The following is a 20582-nucleotide window of genomic DNA, read 5'->3' on the forward strand; positions in this document are numbered from 1 at the left end:
ATGTGATAATGATCATATCATCTGTGATGTTGATTGAGGAATAAATATTGCCCAGGACACCAGGGTTAACTCCCCTGCTCTTCTTCAAAATAATGTCATAGGATCTTTTATGTCCACCTGAGAGAGTAGACAGGACTGCGGTATAATGTTAATCTAGAATGCAGCACCTTCGACAGTGTAGCACTCCCTCAGTACTGCTCTGGAAAGTCAGCCTAGATTTTGTGCTCAAGTTTCTGGAGTGGGACTTGAACCCACAACCTTCTGACTCAGAGGCGAGAGCGCTACCCACTGAGCCATCGCTGATCTGACAAGGGGAGCCAAGTGGTTCCACAATTTTTAGATCCTGGGGAAGAATGTAATGGAATAGAACATGGTGCAGTGCGTCATAATTTCAATACAATGAGAAGGAATGTGGGAGGATGAAGAATGTATAGAACAGTTTAACTCTATCTTCGGAGGATCAAGCAAGAAAAGTTCAAAAAAGCATTTATTGTATAACACTGCTTAACTATAAATAAGACAAGTTGTGGTAGAAAAAAATATTGGAGGCTTGAGGTGATGGGTGGAAGAACTATTCAATGACATGCAAGGATAGTTTTAGAAGAGGCATCCCATACTTATAGGCAATGTTCAAATTTTGGGTGAATTTCTGCTATAAAGAGAGGCAGGAGTTATTGAGGGGATAAGAACTGTTTGGCACGAAAGAGGAAATCAGATTTATTGCAAGCAGAGGAGATAGGAAGGGCAAGAATATCAATAAATGAACCAGAACTTAGCTTGGAGATATTTGTTGGGCGGATGTATGAGAGACACAAAGAAAATATATCTTAGAAATTAGTCTGTATGACAATTTCATGTTCTTAAGAAATTCCTTTTGTTATGTTAAACCATGCATTAACCCATTTAAAATGAATATGTTGACACTTCCATTAAAATATAAAATACATTTCACACCAAATCATTAGTATTTGTACAGTAAACATAATTTCTAGGATTATTTCTTTGATGAACTGAAAAAAGAAAGACTTTCATTATCCCTGTTGAAGGATATGAAGATCAAGAAGTTGTGATTCAGCCATTATACTGAGAAAGAAATTGTTACTTCAACACATCGATGGCACATCAAAAGTTATTGCATGTCTATATCTTACTATTTAAAATCTTGCATAGAGTGTCCATAAATGTACTGTCTGTTGTCACAAATTTCCCTCACTCTTCTCTGTCAATATTAGCATTGGAAATTGTCACATTTTCCATTCAATTTTTTCTATTTTGATTGTAACAATATAGGTACAGCATGTGGTCATTACGTGGCTCTATAGAACGAGTTTTCACGTTTCTAGCTCTCAACTCTATCACCATTTTGTAAATATATAAGAATATATTGCAACTAGCATGGACAGTACCAAAGGTAAATTACCAGCATGGCTTAAAATTATGTTGGTCTTCTGGAAGTACTTGAAAATGCAGGAAGATATTTCTGTTTTGATACATAGAAAATAGGTGCAGGAGTAGGCCATTCGGCCCTTCTAGCCTGCACCGCCATTCAATGAGTTCATTACTCTTACTAGTAATGGTAATCTACTCTTATCCCCAATGATAATTATGCTCATGTGTAATTTATTTAACAGATGTGGACTACATTAAAGCATCTCCAGATCTGGAAGATGGCATACCCACCTGGGCTCCCAGGTTTGGATCGCAGCATCTTGAAAACATGGAACCTGATGAGTATCAGTCTAATATCTACATGGGAGGCACTCCAGTCATGCTGTCCAGCAAGCAGGACCAACTTGCCAAGCAGGACGGGCAACATTCTGCCTCTTCCACTAAAAAGAAGAAGAAGCGCAGTAAACGATCAGAAAAGCGAGAAAGCAAAGCTACCAATGAGGAGCCACAAAATGAGTAACACCATTTGTCCCAGCAATCTGAGAACTCTCAGTATCCAGGTCAGATCATCAGGGTAGACACAAGGGTTCTGTAAATTTAATGTCACATTTGGAACAGGTATTGATGTGTACACTCAAACGCTAATTTGTTTGTCTTGGATGTTTTATAATTCTAGTTCAAGGGTTTAATTTAGCTTGGCTCTACTTCTTGTGTCAACCAACTCTCATTTCTTATATGTTCAACTGTAACACATGAAAGTCAATGGTAAAAACAAATTAAAACAAACTATAAAATAACAGCTTTTTGCTAATATGCCATCTAAGACAATGCCCTTTTGTGAAACATGTATTATCAATTTATACACCCTTAGTGTCTTATCCCAGGGTCTGACTACAGAACAGATTAACTGTACTATACATGTTTAAAGTGAAAAATTATACATGACGTTAGTGAATATTGATTAAATCTTGAAATAACCAGCTGGAGAAACAATCAGAATGCATCCGAATTGAGTAAAAACAAATGTACACAAAATCTGAAACCTGTATTAAGCAGTGATTATTTCCAGTGCCAATGCATAAGCAGTTTTATTCCACGGGAATTTGAATTAAGCAGTTCTTGAATCAATGCATGTCATGCCAAACTAATGGCTGCAGTTTCTCCAAGTCTCAACAAACGGTGACTTGGATTAAAGAACAGCATGTGTTTGCCGTTTCTTTTATGGTATTCAAACAGCTGACAGTTGGATATATTTTCCTCTATGTCTAAAGTTGAAGAAAATAATCTTCGTAAACTGTTAATATAAACCATTGAAAGCTTTGTGAAAGAATTTTCTTTAACTTTACATGCGGAGCAAAATACACCCCTGTGTATCTCACAGAATGTGGATGAAACCTTCACCTTAGCTCGGTCAGACTGTTGCTGCTTAATATTCATCTGAAGCATATTGTACATTCTTGACATCAGTAATCACAAAATACGTCATTTTTTTTTTCAATCACCTGCGGTAAACTATGCATTTTTGTTACATTTGTACCAAAGGTGGCTTTCTTTCTCAATAACGTCTAATGTAATCTTTTATGCTTAGTCTATTTTCAGATGTATTCTGTTTTTGCATGTGTAAGTAAACGTGATCAGGACAATCTTTACCATGTATGTGTTTATTAATGACTACATACTTCACTACTTACCATACAGCTTTACAACTTTCTGCACACAGATAAGTATTATTTTTTAACTAAAGTAGCTCTTTATTAATTCTTGATATCTGCTCATCTATTCTTGTTCTATGCCATAGGTAGTTATGTGAGGGACATATTTAGCCTTTTAGGGCTGATCACCAAAGTTCTAACTGCTGCTCTTATTCAACAGCAAAACCTTGCATTGATATAGCAGCTTTAAAGTAGGTAAACATCTTAAGGCACTTTAAAGGAACATAATTATAAAAAACCGAGCCAAAGAAGGAATATTAGGATGGGTGACCAAAAGCTTGGTCAAAGAGGTAGGTTTTAAGGAGCATCTTAAAGGAGGTGAGAGTTATAGTGATGGGGAGAGGTTTAATGAGGGAATTGCAGAGCTTAGGGCATAGATAGATGAACACATGGATACCATTGCTGGGATGATGGGAGTGGCGGTACATAATAGGCCAGAGATGGAGGAACGCAGAGTGCTCAGTAATGGTAAGTACTGCAGGGCATTGAATGCGGCCAGGGTGATCTCTTGGACTAGCTTCGATCGCCTGAATGGGTCGGAGAGAAATTTTCCCAGATTTCTTTCCCCCTAAATTGGCCTGGGTTTTTATCTGGTTTTTGCCTGTCCCGGGAGATCACATGGCTCTGGTTGGGGTGGAGTGTAGAATGTTTCAGTATAAGGGGTGTTGCAGTTGTGTGAGGCGGACTGGTTGGGCTGGGTCCTCTTTGACTTTCCGTCATTGTTCACAGGTTTAAATGTAAACTTCAGGGCTGCTGACCAAGGACCGTGCGGCTCTTTTTCGGCTGGCGTGGACATGATGGGCAGAAATGGCCTCCTTCTGTGCTGTAAATTTCTATGTTTCTATGTTTCAGTGTTGGAGGGCTGAAGGAGGTTACAGAGATATGCAGAGGAAAAACCATGGAGGGATTTAACTATGAAGATGAGATGTTGAAATTTGAGTCATTGGTGGATCAGTACTCAATGTAGGTGAACGTTCTCAGGAATGATGGGTGAGCAGAACTTGATGGAGGTTAGGTTAGGGGCATCAGAATCTTGGATGAACTCAAGTGTGAGTGGTTCAGATACAGTTTGATTTAGTGTTTGTTGTAAAAATGTTGGCTGTATTTCAAGACTAATAGAAATGTTTCCCACTATCAACAACATCCACATAACAAAACACATACCAAAGCTTTTATACTTACACAGTCAAGTTAAATTGCATGGAACTGTAATCTCACCCAGAAATGTTGCATTCTGTGTGGACTTGCTACAATCTCTCATTCTCTTGTTTCCTGGGGCAGGTGGCTATATGGGAAATTGGGAGACTTTCCAATTGGCCCTATGAATGAATCAATAGCACAATTATCAGAGCCCCCTTTTCTTGTGAGAATCCAGAAGAATTCCATACTCTTTCAAGGAGAGCCAATTTGCCCTTGCGATATTCTCCTAGAAAGATTCACCAACAAAAACCGTTAATCATAATGTGAAATTGGCACTGTTCTGTCTAATTCATAGTAAAAGAACAATATCCTTTAACTTGATGCATTCTACTGGTAACTAAATCAAATGTGTGCATGCAGATGAGATAGACAACACACAGTGAGTACAAGCATGTAACAAATGAGCTAATAAATGTTTTATTGTGCATTTGCAGTTTTACTGTGAGTTTTGGATGAAACTGTAACAAAAACTGTCATTTATATGGCACCTTTAATATAGTAAACTGTCCCAAGGCACTTCACAGGAGCATTATAAAATAAAATTTGACACTGTGCCACAAAAAGAGATAGTAGGGCATGTCACCAAAAGCTTAGTCAATGAGATAGGTTTTAAGGAGTGTCTTAAAGGAGAAAAGAGAGTCAGAGAGGTTTAGGAAGGGAATTCGGGCTTAGGGGTCAGGTAGCTGACATATGGCCGTCAATGATGGAGCTATTTTAATCAAAGATGTGCAAGAGACCAGAATTAGAGGAGCGCTGGGATCTCAGGAGGTTGTAAGGCTGCAAGAGGTTACAGGAAGAGGGAGGGGCGAAGCCATATAGGGATTTGAAAACAACAATGAGAATTTTAAAATCCTGGCATTGCCAGACAGGGAGCCAATGTAGGTCAGCAAGTATAGAAGTGATGGGTGAATGGAACATGGCGCGATTTAGGATACAGACAGCAGAGCTTTGGATGAGTTCAAGTTTTAGAGGGTGGCAGATGGGAGGCTGGCGAAGAGAGCTTTGTAATAGTCTGGTCCAGTGATAAAAAAAGGCAAGAATGAGAGTTTCAGCAGACTTTTCTGCTTTTGGATAGTATAATCCAGGTGGCATTGTTTGATGCCAGAGCTACAAGAAAAGCATAAGAAGTTTTACATTTTGATCCTGTGAAACGGCTCACTAACTACATTTTAGGTGAGGATTTGTGGTGATTTATAAGTGCTGTGTACTTGGCTTGGAATAAAAACATTTTGGACAATGCCTTAGAGAATGGCTGTTGTGTGCCTTCTGATCTTTTCGACATCTAAAAATCTTTAGGTAATGATGTCCCTACAATAGAAAATAACATAATCAAAGCAACCTTATATCAGTGACCTAAATGTCAGTTAAAGTTAGTGAACTTAACATGTAGAAGCATGATACATCTGTTCTTAAAATGATCAACCAGATCTCCTTCCACAACTCACTAAGTAAATGATAACGTTGTGCTACATGTGGCATTATGTGTTATGTGAGGTGCTACTAATCCATACCGGGCAGGAAGATTCCGGATTCAATCCCTTATTTGTAATTGATCTATCTCAAGCAGTGGTGGGGACAATATAATGGTCTCAATGTACTCTTATCAGAAATGTACAAAATAATTCAAGGTTTTCAATACAAAATGCTATTCAGTGAGCTCTGGGTTTATGCAGGTATTTAATCCATAAGAACATAAGAATTAGGAGCAGGAGTAGGATATTCGGCCCCTCAAGTCTGCTCTGCCATTGATTAAGTTCATGGCTTATTTTCGACTTCAAATCTACTTTCATGCACTGTCCCCATAACCCTTGATTCCCTTAATATTCAAAAATCTATCGACTTCTATTTTGAATATACTCAAACAGAGCCTTCACAGTCCTCGGGAATAGATAATTGCAGAGATTCACCACCCTCTGAGCGATTAAGTTTCTCCTCATCTCAGTCCTGAATGGCCGACCCCTTATTCTGAGACTCTGACCCCTGGTTTTCGACTCCCCATGCAGAGGAAACATCTTCCCTGCATCTAACCTGTCGAACTCTGAAAGAATTTTGTATGTTTCAATGAGATCACTTCTCATTCTTCTAAACTCTGGAGAATATAGACCTAGTCTGCTCAATCTCTCCTCATAGGATAATCCCCCCATCCCAAGACTCAGTCTGGTGAGCATTTGTTGCATTCCCTCTATGGCAAGTATATCCTTCCTTAGGTAAGGAGACCAAAACTGTACACAATACTTCAGGTGCAGTCTCACCAGGCTCTATATAATTGCAATAAAATGTCTTTATGTTTTTACTCAAATTCTCTTGTACTATAGGCCAACATACCATTTAATTTCTTAATTATTTGATATACCTGCATGTTAACTTTCAGTGATTTGTGTACAAGGACATCCAGGTCCTTCTGAGCAACATTTCCCAATGTCTCACCATTTAAAAAATACTCTGCTTTTCTATTTTACCTACCAAAGTGGATAACTTCACATTTCTCCACATTATATTAGTAAAAAAATATTACTGGAGAAATTAATGGGACTGAAAGCCAATAAATCCGCTGGACCTGATGGCCTACATCCTAGGGTTTTAAAAGAGGTGGCTATAGAGTTAGTGGATACATAATTGTCATCTTCCAAAATTCCTTAGATTCTAGAACGGTTCCAGCAGATTATATTTGCCATGTGGTTGCCCATTCACTTAGCCTGTCTATATCCACTTGAAGCCTCTTTGCATCCTCCTCACAACTTACCTTCCCACCAAGCTTTGTATAATCAGCAAACTTGGATATATTACATTTTGTCCTCTCATCCAAATAATTGATATAGATTGTGAATAGCTGGAGCCCAATCACCGATCCTTGCCGCACCCCACTACTTACAGCCTGCCAACCCGAAAATGACCCGTTTATTCCTACTCTCTGTTTTCTGTCCACTAACCAATCCTCAAACCATGCTAGTATATTACCTCCAATCCCATGAGCCCTAATTTTGTTTAATAACCTTTGTGTGGCACCTTATCGAATGCCTTCTGAAAGTCCAAATAAGCCACATCCACTGGTTCCCCCTTACCTATTACATTAGTTGCAACTTCAAAAATCTGTAACTGATTTGTCAAGCATGATTTCCCTTTCATAAATCCGTGTTGACTTTTCTCAATACTATTATTCTCTAGGTGCCTTTTTAACACTTTCTTAATAATAGATTCTAGCATTTTCCCTGCTACTAATGTCAGCTTAACTGTTCTGTAGTTCCCTGTTTTCTCTCTCCCTCCTTTCTTAAATATTGGGGTTACATTAACTACTTTCCAATCTGCTGGAACCGTTCTAGAATCTAAGGAATTTTGGAAGATGACAATTATGTATCCACTAACTCTATAGCCACCTCTTTTAAAACCCTAGGATGTAGGCCATCAGGTCCAGCGGATTTATTGGCTTTCAGTCCCATTAATTTCTCCAGTAATATTTTTTTACTAATACTAATTTCTTTCAGTTTCTCATTCTCAATGGACACTTGGTTCTCCATTATTTCCGGCAGATTCTTCTGTGAAGACAGCCAAAAAGTATTTATTTAATTTCTCTGCCATTTCCTTACTCTCCATTATAATATCGTCTGTCTTAGCCTGTAAGGGAACGACTTTTACTTTTGCTAATCATTTGCTTTTTACATACCTATAGAAGCTTTTGCTTTCTGTTTTTATGTCTCTTGCTAGTTTACTCTCATTCTATTTTCCCTTTATTTATCAATGCTTAGGTCCTCCTTTGCTGAATTCTAAAATCCTCCTAACCCTCAGGCTTACTACTCTTTTTGGCAACATTGTAACCCACTTCCTTTGATCTAATATTGTCTTTAACCTCTCTTGATAGCCATGGTTGGACCACTTTTCCTGTGGGGTTTTTGTGCCTCAAAGGAATGTATGTTTGTTGTAAATGATGTATTAATTCTTTAAATGCTGGCCACTGGTTGTCTACCATCATACCTTTTAATGTAGTTTCCCAATCTACCTTAGCCAACTCAGCCTCATACCCATGTAGTTTGCTTTGTTTAGATTTAAGACACTAGTTTTGGATTTAATTAAATCACTTTCAAATTCAATATAAAATTCCAACATATTATAGTCACTCTTCCCTAAAGGCTGCTTTATTGCAAGGGTGTTAATTAACCCTTTCTCATTGCACAATATTAGATCTAAAATAGTATGTTCCCTAGTTGGTTCCTCAACATACTGATCGAGATAACCATCTTGTATACATTCCATGAATTCGTCCTCTACATTATTACTGCATATGTGGTTTGCCCAGTCTATATGTAGATTAAAATCCCCCATGATTACTGTATACCCATGTTACATGCAGCTCCCATTTCCTGATTTATATTGTGCCTACATTATCACTACTGCTTGGAGGCTTATAAACAATTCCCACCAATGTTTTCTGCCCCTTGCTGTTTCTTAGCTTCATGCAAACTGATTCTACTTCTAGATTTTCCGAGCTAAGATCCTTTCTCTCTACTGTCTTTATCCCATCCTTTGTAATAAGGCAGAGCTACCCCTCCTCCTTTTCAATTTTCTCTATCTCCTCTAAAATATAAGTATCCTGCATTATTTAGTTTCCAACCTTGGTCACTTTGCAATCATGTGTCCGTAATCGCTATTCGACCAAACCTATTAATTTCTTACTGCACTATTAATTCATCTATTTTGTTGTGAATGCTTCATGCATTCACATACAGAGCCTTTAGCTCTGATTTTGTTCTATTATTCCCTGATGTCACCTTAGTCAGTGATGCCCTATTAACTTTGTCCCTCCCTGACCCACTCTGCTTATTTTTACGCAAAACTCTGCTGTGTTCCAGAGTCTTGATATTGGGGCTCCACTCACCTGTCGTTCATTAGTTTAAAGCCCTGTGTACTGCCCTAGTTATTTGATTCACCAGGACATGGTTCTAGCCTGGTTCAAGTGGAGCCCATCACATTGGAATAGCTTCCTCTTTCCCCAGTACTAATGCCAGTGCCCCATGAAGCAAAACCCCTGCCTCCCACTCCAGTCTTTGAGCCACGCATTTCAACTTCTAATCTGCTTATCCTTATACCAATTGTCGCGTGGCTCAGGTAGCAATCCAGAGTTTATTACCTTGGAGGTTCTGCTTTTTAATTTGGACCCTAACTCCTCAAACTCTTTCAGCCGCACCTCATTCCTAGTTCTGCCTATATCATTGGTTCCTATGTGGACCATGACAACTGGATCCTCCAATTCCCACTCCAAGTTCTTCTCTAGCCATGAGGGGAGGACTTTAAACCTGGCACTGGGTAAATAACACAACGTTCGGACTCCCATTCATGGCTGAGAAAATTGTATCTATTCCTCTGACTAAACTGTCACCTACCACAACTACATTCCCTTTCACTCCCCCCACTTGAATGCTGCCATGGTCAGCATGCTCATCCATCATTCAGGCTTTTCCCTCATCCACACAGGCAGCAGAAACCTCATACATGTTGTATAAGGCTAAAAGCCAAGGCTCCTCCAGCACTGCACCTGAGTTGCAGTCAAACCCTCCTGTCCCTGAGCGCTAAAGCATTGTACCACTACCTATCCTAAGGGGTGCGACTGCCTCCTGATTGTAAGTGTCCAGGTAACTCTCCCCCTCCCTGATGCATCGCAATGTCTGTAGCTCATACTCCAGCTCAACAACTCTGAGCCGAAGTTCCTCGAGGTGCAGACACTGCAGCAGTGGTTGCTCGGGATCGCTAAACTCCAAGCCATAGCCCACATACTACAGTTACGACACTAATGACAGGAACACATTGTTTATACTCAATTATGAAGAATACACATTCAGAAATGGTACGCATGGCAGCTGATGCCTCTGCAACAAAACCCAGCCTAAATCTATGCTTCAGGAAAAGAGTGCAAAAAATGGGCGGTAATAAGATTGTTTTATTAGATAAGAATAGCTATTTTTCATTTGAGCCTATATTAAATTCAGACAGTTCCACTTTAATTTTAAACAACGACTAGAACAACAATCTTATATTGTGATAATGTAACATAAATTCCGAACACTAAAACATTTAAAAGATACTTGGATGTGCATTCAAAGTGCCGTAACCTAAAGGGCTATGGACCAAGAGTTGGAAATTGGGATTAGAATGGATAGTTCTTGGTCAGCCAGCGCGGACACGATGGGCCAAAATGACCTCCTTCCATGTTGTAAATTTCTATGATTCTAAAACCCTGAAATTATACTGTGCGATAATAACATTCCACTCAAAATCCTTCCTCAAGTATTTTAGGGATGGTTTAAAAATAAATTATTTACAGGTTGCCACTAAAATAGTAGTTAGATGAATTTTAGAGAATCAGAATATTTCAAAAATATACCGTTATTCCAGTTTGACATTTCTGAGAATTTGTCTGTTTATAAATGTTATGGTCACATGCACTTGCAATTTAAGGCAAGATAAATATAATAATCTACTTATCGACAACCACAAATGACTGGCAGTCAAGATAACAAACTTGGTCAAAGACCTGACTTCATTTATACAGTGTTATATATCAATTGCACAATACTGAAACATATATTCTCACAGTAGCAATGATTTGATGTAATTGTTCAAAAACCATTAGAAGTTACAAGTGTTGGGACATCATCCTTTTCATAAGCATTTTGTTGCTGGTCACCACTTGAGCCTGCACTTTAATGTTTGCATTATTATGTGTTTGCTCAAAGTTGAGAAAAGGGGTGTGAAATTATATGCATTAATATAAAAGAGTTGTTTACTCTTCCAGTTTCCAGGAAGGTTCCATTTAATCCTGTGCTATTGGTTTCTTATTACTAATTATTAAAGTGTAAAACCAGTGCACTGCTTATTCAAGATCTGCATCAGACTTCTGCTTTCAAATTGAGGTAAAGGCAAGTAAATTAACAGCAGCAAAGTAGTACACCTTACAACAGTGGAAGATTATAGAATGATTACTATGATACATCATTATATTAGTATGGACATATTTCGTAGTAAGAAAGTGATTGATAACATCTGAAATGCTATTAATTAAGTTAAGAAATAGAAAGACAATATTTCCCAATTAAGGTAATTTCATCAAATGAAGTTGATACATTTCATCACTAAAGGAGGGCAGGCAGGCAGCACCAAGTTCGTGATAGGTAAGGCTTTTTTCTTCTTTCTCCTCAGTCCCATCCGCTACCGTACTAGATCTCAGGCATGAGTTTCTCCAGGTTATTCCACTCAAGTGCCAGAAATTCAGTAGAAGATCTGTAAACCCCAGCACAAAGCATATGAATTTATTGGGGCATTTCTACACTCAAGTGTCCTTCAGGCTAGCATAAAATCTGTAACTCATCATTTATATTGCCACTTTGAAATCGTTAATAAAGCCAATATACTGATGAGTACAATTTATATTAATAGCAATCACGTTGGGTGCAAGTCAAATTGCTCAGCCGTGATATTTTCAGTACTTCTATCCATGTGTGACCTGAAAATTCTGTCCATCACTGCTGTTCCTTTTTTCTCTAATAGTTGATACGCATACATTTGTATGACATTCTACGATCCAATTAAATAAATTCAGGGCCTAGTTAAATTAGATTCACATAGTCCTGGGATAATAATGCATTGAGCTGAATGCCATTTAAAAAAAAAATACGATGTTCACCTAAACATAATATAAGAAAGTTCTTACAGAATAGTGCTATTCTAATAAGTGTCACAGTTACTGTAAAATCATGCTGCTGTGTCACATTTTCCTGTTAAAATTTTTTGACCAACTCAAAGAAAAATTGCAGCAAATCAGAATACAAGGGCTCAGACATGCAAGTCAAAGGGAGAAAAGTGGTGTGAAAAGTATCAAAGAGAAAATTCTAAAAACTAAGATACAACTAATTCAGAATTACCTATCAGGAGAAAATTGCAAAAACATTGAAAAGTGAACCAATGAACTCATTAAAAACACTTTTTGAAATGAAATAAGGCCACACTTTTTTCTGAGTAACAGCAATCTTTGTCTCCAAAATAGGATTTGCAGCATAGGAAAGATTCGTAAAAATTGCAGATTTCACAATAGCATGATTAAACATAACTATAAAATTGTCTTTTGTGTTTTGGAGCAGCTCCATTAGTGCTTTTACTTAAAGGCATCAACTGCTTCCAAAAAACATGGACAGAGACATAATATTTTTGCAAACAGTTGTCACCCCAATTAGTTGAAGGAAGATTGCAGTTTGGGTATGTACAAACAATATTGCTTTTCATGGAAAATAGAAATTGTACCATGGGTGTCACAGACAAGGCCGGCATTTATTTCCCAGCCCTAGTTGCCCATGAAAAGGAGGGGCTAGACATTCTTCTTTAACTGTTGTCGTCCATGCGGTGAAGGCACTCACAATGCTGTTAGGTTCTGAGTTCCAGAATTTTACCCAGTAACAATGAAGGAATGGTGATATATGTTCAAATCAGAATGGTGTGTAACTTGGAGGTTAACTTTCAAGTGATGCTGTTCCCCTACACCTGCTGCTCTTTTCTTTCTATTTTGTGAATGATGTTGGATTGGGAGAATCTGCTGAAGAAGATTGGTGACTTGCAGCAGTGCATCCTCACGACAGTTCACATGCAACCATAGTGAACTGGTGTTGGAGAAAATGGATGCTTAAGGTGCTGGTTGGATAACAATAAAGCAGACTGCATTGTCCTGGACGGTGTCAAGCTTCTTGAATGCTGTTGCAGCTGTGAAGAGTATTCCATTGCACTACTGACTTGTGGTTTGTAGTGGGTGTAGAAACTTGGGCGAGTCAGGAGATAAGCCATTCACCACAGTATACTCTGCCTCTGATTTGGTCTATTAGCCATGACATTTATGTGGCTAGTTCAGTCGAGTTTCTGGTCAAGGGTGAAACTCAGAATATTAAGGGTGGGGGATTAATTGTTGGTAATGCCATTGAATATCAAGGAGAGATGGTACAGCTTTCTTTTACTGGGGATGGTCATTGCTTGACAACTTTGTGGCATGAATATAATTTGCCACTTATCAGCACAAACCTGATGGTTGTCCATGGCCTGTTACATGAAGTCATGAACTGCTTATTACCTGAGGAATTCTGAATAGATTTGAAAACTGTGCAATCATCTCCACTTTTGGCCTTAGGACAGATGTAAGGTCCAGGATAAAGTAACTGCAGATAATTAGTTAGAGGATGCGGCCATGAGAAACTTTTGCAGCAATGTCCTGGGACTGAGATGACTGGTCTCCAACTAAAACAACCATCTTCCTTCAGGTTTGATTCAGCAACTGGGGAGTTGGCCGCTGATCCCCATTGATTTCAGCATGTACTGATAAAAGATACCAGAAAGTTTCATAATACTATTGCATTTGAGAATCAGTTGCCCTACATCAATGGCACTGGTAATGCTTTATGCCTTCAGGGCATAATTACCTATTGTTAGGAAATTCATATATTCTCACTTAGGATGAGCAATACCACGGAAATTCTTACAGTATTTTAAAGGACTTTGTTTTTGTAGGCTAGTGTTTTAGAACTTAATTTTGGGGCCAAAATATTCGACCTATATTTTGGTCTAAAGCTCAGAATGTTTTATATATATATATATAATTAGCCAGCTGCAGCCAATCACCTATAGGTGGTTATAAAGCAAAGTGCCATTGTCGTGATTGTCATTGTTGCACAAGCTAAAAGTTTCTGTGATCTTTCCAGCTACCTCAGTATACTGTCTCACTTATTTTCAAAGTGACAGCTTATATTAGTACGTCAGAGGCGATGTGACGAAGGAGCACGGAGTCTCAAAGTAATCAGGTGCTGTTGAAAGCATGCTTCTCGGACAGGTGAGATTCATGGACATTGCGCACCATCTTTATTTCGGTCCCGACTAATTTATTGTAGACAACGTTCCAAGAATCCTTTCTTACTCTAGAGCCACCACCAAACATTAAGTATCTATCTTAGTATTTATTTAACAATTAGTATTTGAAGTCAACAATTCATAATCCGCTTGACAGTTTGCTCCATCGTGTTGGATGAGGGGAAATCATGGTTCGCTTTGCTGGATGATGCAAACAGAATTTGATGACTTTTTTTCCAACTTCCAACGTTTTTTTACAGGTATATAGAAGTAATTTCCACCGCTTCAATATTCAACTATAGTGACATTCCAGCTTTCCCAAATGCAACAGCCGAGTAACACTGAAAAAAAAAGCTTCACAACAAACAGTGAACATATGTAGATGAATTAGATCAAACTAAGCAGATTTCGCTTTAATCTCGCCACTCCGTTTGAAATTATTTGGAATGACCCGCCTGAGTATCTTTGGGAACTGATACTCACTTTTTGTGATTGGAAGGTTTATTTGTGCAATTCAACAGTTAACAGTTCTTTTATGAAATCAAGAGCAAAATAAGCTGCAACCAAGACTGATTTCACTTGCGTGGGTGTTACTTAGCTACAATTTATGGTTTTAAGTATGCTAATAAGGATGGATTCTTCTCCAACCAACCAAGCAGCATGTTCAATCACACGGAATACAGTAATTATCCATTGATCCTTCAACTAATTTCCAGCTATTTTAAGTATCCCTTGACCCTCCCCCTAAGCTTTTCATGCCTTTAAGTATTTTAACGAGAAGATGAGAGGGGAATTACTGAGACATATCTCACATATTTTCCACAGTTAATTGCTTTAGTGCAGAACTTGGATTTCAAAAGCTCATGCTTGTGTATGGTTTATGCGTAAACACGTTCGCTCGGTGCACAAGATATGTAGTGCTATGCTTTTAGATTCTACCCAGAACAAGAACTGACACGGGAATGTCACGGCATTTATATGTCCGTTTTTGCTGTGGAATAATGCATACATTTGATCAACATATTAGTTGCAACCCTTTTATTTCCGAGGCGGTCGTTTCTACATATCATTGGACATTTGCAATAACCTGATAAACGTATTAGCATAATTATTCCTTACACTTTTCAATCTAGCTTTGTATTAAAATAATAATAAAATGTGAACTGGTTTTCAACTTCAAACTTGAGAGGAACAATCTAACCAATTTTCAAGAGAAGTAGTTTCTCTATATAAAATTCTAATTTGCGATACAGTATTCTTGCAATATTATACTTTACTCAGTTTATAACTGCTGTATTATAATTTACAGACTTTACAACTCAAAGCGATCAAAGCAGAACAGGTACTTGTTTCTTTGTATGTTTCTCATGTTTTCATGGGTGCTCTTTAAAATTGTTTTTCCCCACTTTTTAATTAGTGCGGAATGAACAAGTCTGCAGTGGAGTATCATGAAATGCAGTTACTTTGGAATTAGATCGTTGGATTTTCATGGATACTGAAAGTTTTTGGAATGATTGGAGCGTTGTCGTTTCGTGGCCTCAACCATAAATGGTTTGACGCGCTCTAACGAGCTTGAAGGTATATTATACTCAATTTGAAATATTTCACTTCAAAAATTACCTAAGTAAAGCATCAACACCTGACATACACACAAAACAATAAATAACAGCAGCAGGTACTTTAATCAAATAATTACTGAGACAGTTATAATTCCAGCATCTAGTTAAATATTTATACCGCCATGTCAGAAGTGGTAACATTCATCGTTTTCCTGTTGCATCTAGTAGACGAGGCGTGCAGACGACTGTCTGCTGTTCTGAACAGCCAAAAGGTGCTTGCAATGATAGAACAATCAGAACCGGCAGATTGCTGAGCAAACTTCTCCATCAAAAAAGTTCAATTTGGACTATGGATATAACCAAACGCTTGTAAATAGCCTGAACACAATACAGTCGAATCGTTATATTTCTCTGTTAAAAGAAATATTAGATGTACGCACCTCTCATTAGTATAATGCATCAAGTGCAGCGGCAAGATGTGTAATTTGTTTGCACATATTTCACTATATACAGTCAAATTATCGAATACTTTATAGAGAATGTAACATAAACGTTTATATACCTTTATGCAACTCATACAACTTTTATTTAAGTTAACTTATTCATTGAATATTTATTTTAACATCGGTTTACTATTAGTGTCTTCGTAGTTGAAAGCAAATATTCTTTCATTAACCATTGCATCTTTCAATCTTGCAATGTTTTAATGTTAACACAATTGTTTATATGCACAAAGGTATTTCATATGCTTAAGAGTAACACCATTACATATTCAGCATAAAAGGAAAATATCAATTGCAACAATCTGAAATAAAAACATAAAATACTGGAAATAAATATCAAGCTAGTGATCATCTCCTTTAACACTTAGCGTGTATGCCTTACCATTACACATATCTACTTAGAATTGTTTTTTTCATGATAAAAACAAGATTTATTTATATGTGCTGACAATAAGGACAGTACGTCCTTGAGATTACAGGCACATTTGAATTAAATTCTGAAACTATATCGTGTGATATCAAGAAACGGTTGAGCGTCCTGGATGCAGCGAAGCCTATGGGCCCACATCCCGGCTGTCCTGCTGAAGACTGGCTGACTCGAAGCCAAGCTATTCGATTACAGCTACAACACTGGCATCTACCTGTCAATTGGAAAACTGCCCAGGTATGTCCTGTCCACAAAAAACAAGTCAAATCCTATCAGATCAATTACCACCCCATCAGTCTACACTCAGTCATCAGAAAAGTGATGCAAGGTGTCGTTGACAGTGTTATCAAGCGACACTTGCTCACCTATATCCTGCTTACCAATACTCAGTTTGGGTTCCAGACAGCCATTTGCAGCCTTTTCCAATCAAGGACAAAAAAGCTGAATTCCAGAGGAGAGGTGGCTTGACTGCAAAGCTGCTTTTGACCTAGTGTGGAATCATGGAGTCCCAGTAACTTGTAAATCAATGGGAATCAGGGAGAAAACGTTCAACTGACTAGAGTCATATATAGCATAAAGAAAGATTGTTGTGATTGTTGGAAGCCAATCATCACAGCCCCAGGACATTGCTGCAGGGCTATGTCCCAGGCTCAATCATCTTCAGCTGCTTCATCAATGATCTTGCCTCATCATCAGGTCAGAAGTGTGGATGTTCACTGATAATTGCTCAGTGTTCATTTCCTTTCACAATTCCTCAGATAATTCAACAGTCCATGTCTGCATGCAGTAAGACCAGAAAGACATTTAGGCTTGGGTTGATAAGTGGCAAGTAACATCTGTGTGATGCAAGTGCCAGGCAATGACTATCTCCAACAAGACAGAGTTGAACCACTTCCCTTGGCATTCAACAGCATTACTATTGACAAAACCTCAACCATCAACATCCTGAGGCGATACGATTGACCAGGAAATTAACTGGACAAGCCACATAACTACTGTGGCTACAAGAGCAGGTCAGAGGCTGGGAATTATGTGGCGAGTGTCTCACCTCCTGACTCTTCAAAGTATTTCCGCCATCTACAAGACACAAGTCAGGAGTGTGAATGTGTACTCTCCACCTACCTGGATGAGTGCAGCTTCAACTGCACTCAAGAAGCTCGACACCATCCCCAGGTCAAAAAAGCCTGCTGGTTGACATCCCATTCATCACTTCAAATATTTATTCCCTCCACCAACGACACTCGTTGGCTGCAGTGTGTACCATGTAAAGATGCACAACAGCAACACGCCAAGACTTCATTGACTGAGCCTCCCAAACCTGCAAACTGTATCATCTAGAAGGACAAGTGTGGCAGGCACAATGGAACAGCAGCACCTCCAAGTTCCCTTCAAAGTCACACATTATCCTGACTTGGATATATATCGCCATTTCTTCATTGTCGCCATGTCAAAATCTTGAAACTCCCTCCACAGCAGCACTATGGGAGTACCTTCACCAAATAGACTGATTCAGTTCAAGAAGGCAGCTTACTACCCACTTCTCAAGGGCAATTAGGAATGAGCAATAAATGCTGCGCTGACCAGAGATGCCGACATCACAGGAACGAATAAAATATAATAAAAGAATAGATAATAACATTAAAACAACAGCATCATAAAACTCCAGAAGATGTTAAAATGAGAAAAAAAAAACATTCTAACCTCTTGCGAGTTGATTCTAACAAGAGCTCATTTTGCATCTCGGTATATTTTTAATAAACCATTCCATGCAAATATTTCAATTGGGCGTTTTCTGAAATATTTTCTGGAATGCTTGCAAAATGCAATAATTTCTATAACACAATATATTTTAAAGTGATCACAATGTGTCTGTTGCATTCGCTTGGAAAAAAATGATTGCAGCATACTATCTACTAATAAGCAGGAGCCTTGAGCGAAACATTCTAACACTGTTGTACATCAGAGCAGTGTGTATGAGGACACTGGAACCTATGCATTTTCTTATGGAGTAATGAGTGGGCAAAACAATCTCCTGCAAAAGTATTTTCTTTGTATTGTTTCATCAGTTATGATGGGTCCTGAAGTTAATAGACATAAGTATACATTATGATGATCACATACATCGTGCACTACATTGATTATTGTATTGCTGGAGCCACATAGAAATCCATCTTAGATAAACAACGTTGGAATGTAGTCAACATTAGCATCACCAAAAATGGCGCCGTGCTCGATTGCCTTTTCAAGAAAACGTGAAATTTTACAGGAAAAAAAACTTCTGTATTGAAATCGCTCAAAAAGACTATTGGACGGATCTGGAGCTGGGCAGAACTATTGACCGACCTTTGGTACCCCTTACCGTTTCCAGAAGCCTGGGGTCAGGGGTATTAGAATATTGTAAGAGGACAATCCCACTAATTTCGCTGAAACTGGATGCAGACCAGTGTGAAGAGAGGAGGTGAAAAGATTTCAATGCAGAATTTTGCCACAGCATAAGTGGTCTTGCTGTGCTTGCCAAATATGTATCAAACATAAATCTAGTCGATTTCCCAAGGGTTGCTCAAGGCAGTTAAGGAGTCTTCGGGTGAAATAAGGTTAGAGAGTGAGGACAATTAGATGCAGACTTAATTCATTCCCCATTTTAAGCTCATATATTCTGTCCATCTAGTGATATAATCTCCCACGGCATTGTAAGTAGGAAGACAAGATCAAGTATAATCTTCAGGTGAAGCAGAATAATAAGACTTAGATAATTGGATATATATGTAAATATAAATGCCGAATATTAACTCAGGCGTTTTCCCACCGTTCATGAGAATTTCGGCAGAAATCTCGGGTAAATGGCATCCATGAGGTTTCTGCAGATCCTAAATTATGGCGGATGATCGGGAGATCCTATTTAGAAATTTCCGATGAAGTATATAAAAAGCTGGCAGATGTAAAACTGATATACTGTAGTGCTGCCAATGGTAAGAGGATGTAATTACAGTGTGGTAAGTTTACATAGACAGTTTATATTATAAATGTGGACATCGAAATTTATAACGCGAAAAAAACCACAAAATGGTGACATAAATGTGAAAACAGCAATAATCTGTTGACAAAACAATATGTTTTTAATTTGGAATAGATTTTAAAACAGCCATTTTGAATTGTTTGGTTTGCTTATTATTGTTCATTGTTGTGTGATTAATTGCAGTACCGGCACAGATACAATGGGTCGAATGGCCGCCTTCTGTGCCGTGAATGTCTATGCTTTTAAGGAAACTGGTCATTTCAAATCCCCCTTGAATGGGCGCTTAGTGGAGCTGGACACAACCTGCATTGCTAGTGACAACAGGAGACATATACATTGTATGACCTATTTCCCTGGTTTGAATTGTGCTATTAATACGTCTGCCTGTGTATAGACTGGCACGAGAAGTGCCAGCTCACAAATTAATTAGGATTGGAAGGGGGTAACGAGTGGGGACTTCGTGTGTCCACGTTTCGTCCAAAATTCTGTATAGTAGACCAGATAAAGGCACTAATGTATTACACTCGCACCACGAAGAGAAGGAAGGAATGTGGCAGCATCACAACTGGGCTGGGCGGACACTTACCTTGAAGATATTGTAAAAGATCGAGTTGAGTCCCTGATATGGCAGATTACATCCTCAAATGGTCCGTGAAAGAACCAGCTTCATGGCCCAAGCCCATTCCACTTTCCAATGTCTTAGACTTTGTTGTGAGTAAGTCAACTTCCTGTCAAGTTGATGAGACGAATCTAAGCGCGTTGAAGTTTCCGCAGCAATATAGTAAATGTGTTGTCTGTTATACAGTTAAGTTAAACCATTAGATTTTAAAATTTTGAGTAGTAAATTAAAATAATGTTGCAATATGTAACTTTCAGCCAATGGGCAATTAGAATGGGAGTAATTTT

At 38.4% G+C, this 20582-nt stretch overlaps 1 protein-coding gene across 4 annotated transcripts in view; it reads left to right on the top strand.

The window, feature by feature from the left end:
* The window catches only part of LOC139262840 (protocadherin gamma-A11-like), a 338634-nt gene extending 333103 nt beyond the window's left edge, over positions 1 to 5531 (top strand). For all 4 annotated transcript variants that reach the window (XM_070878020.1, XM_070878017.1, XM_070878019.1 and 1 more), the window contains one exon: positions 1632 to 5531. In XM_070878020.1, coding sequence (XP_070734121.1) covers positions 1632 to 1909 — 278 coding nt within the window. In that variant the 3' untranslated portion in view covers positions 1910 to 5531. The remainder of the gene's footprint in view (positions 1 to 1631) is intronic.
* Positions 5532 to 20582: the final 15051 nt, after the last annotated feature.

The sequence above is a fragment of the Pristiophorus japonicus genome, chromosome 4, assembly GCF_044704955.1.
Source record: "Pristiophorus japonicus isolate sPriJap1 chromosome 4, sPriJap1.hap1, whole genome shotgun sequence".
NCBI classification, from domain to species: Eukaryota; Metazoa; Chordata; class Chondrichthyes; family Pristiophoridae; genus Pristiophorus; species Pristiophorus japonicus.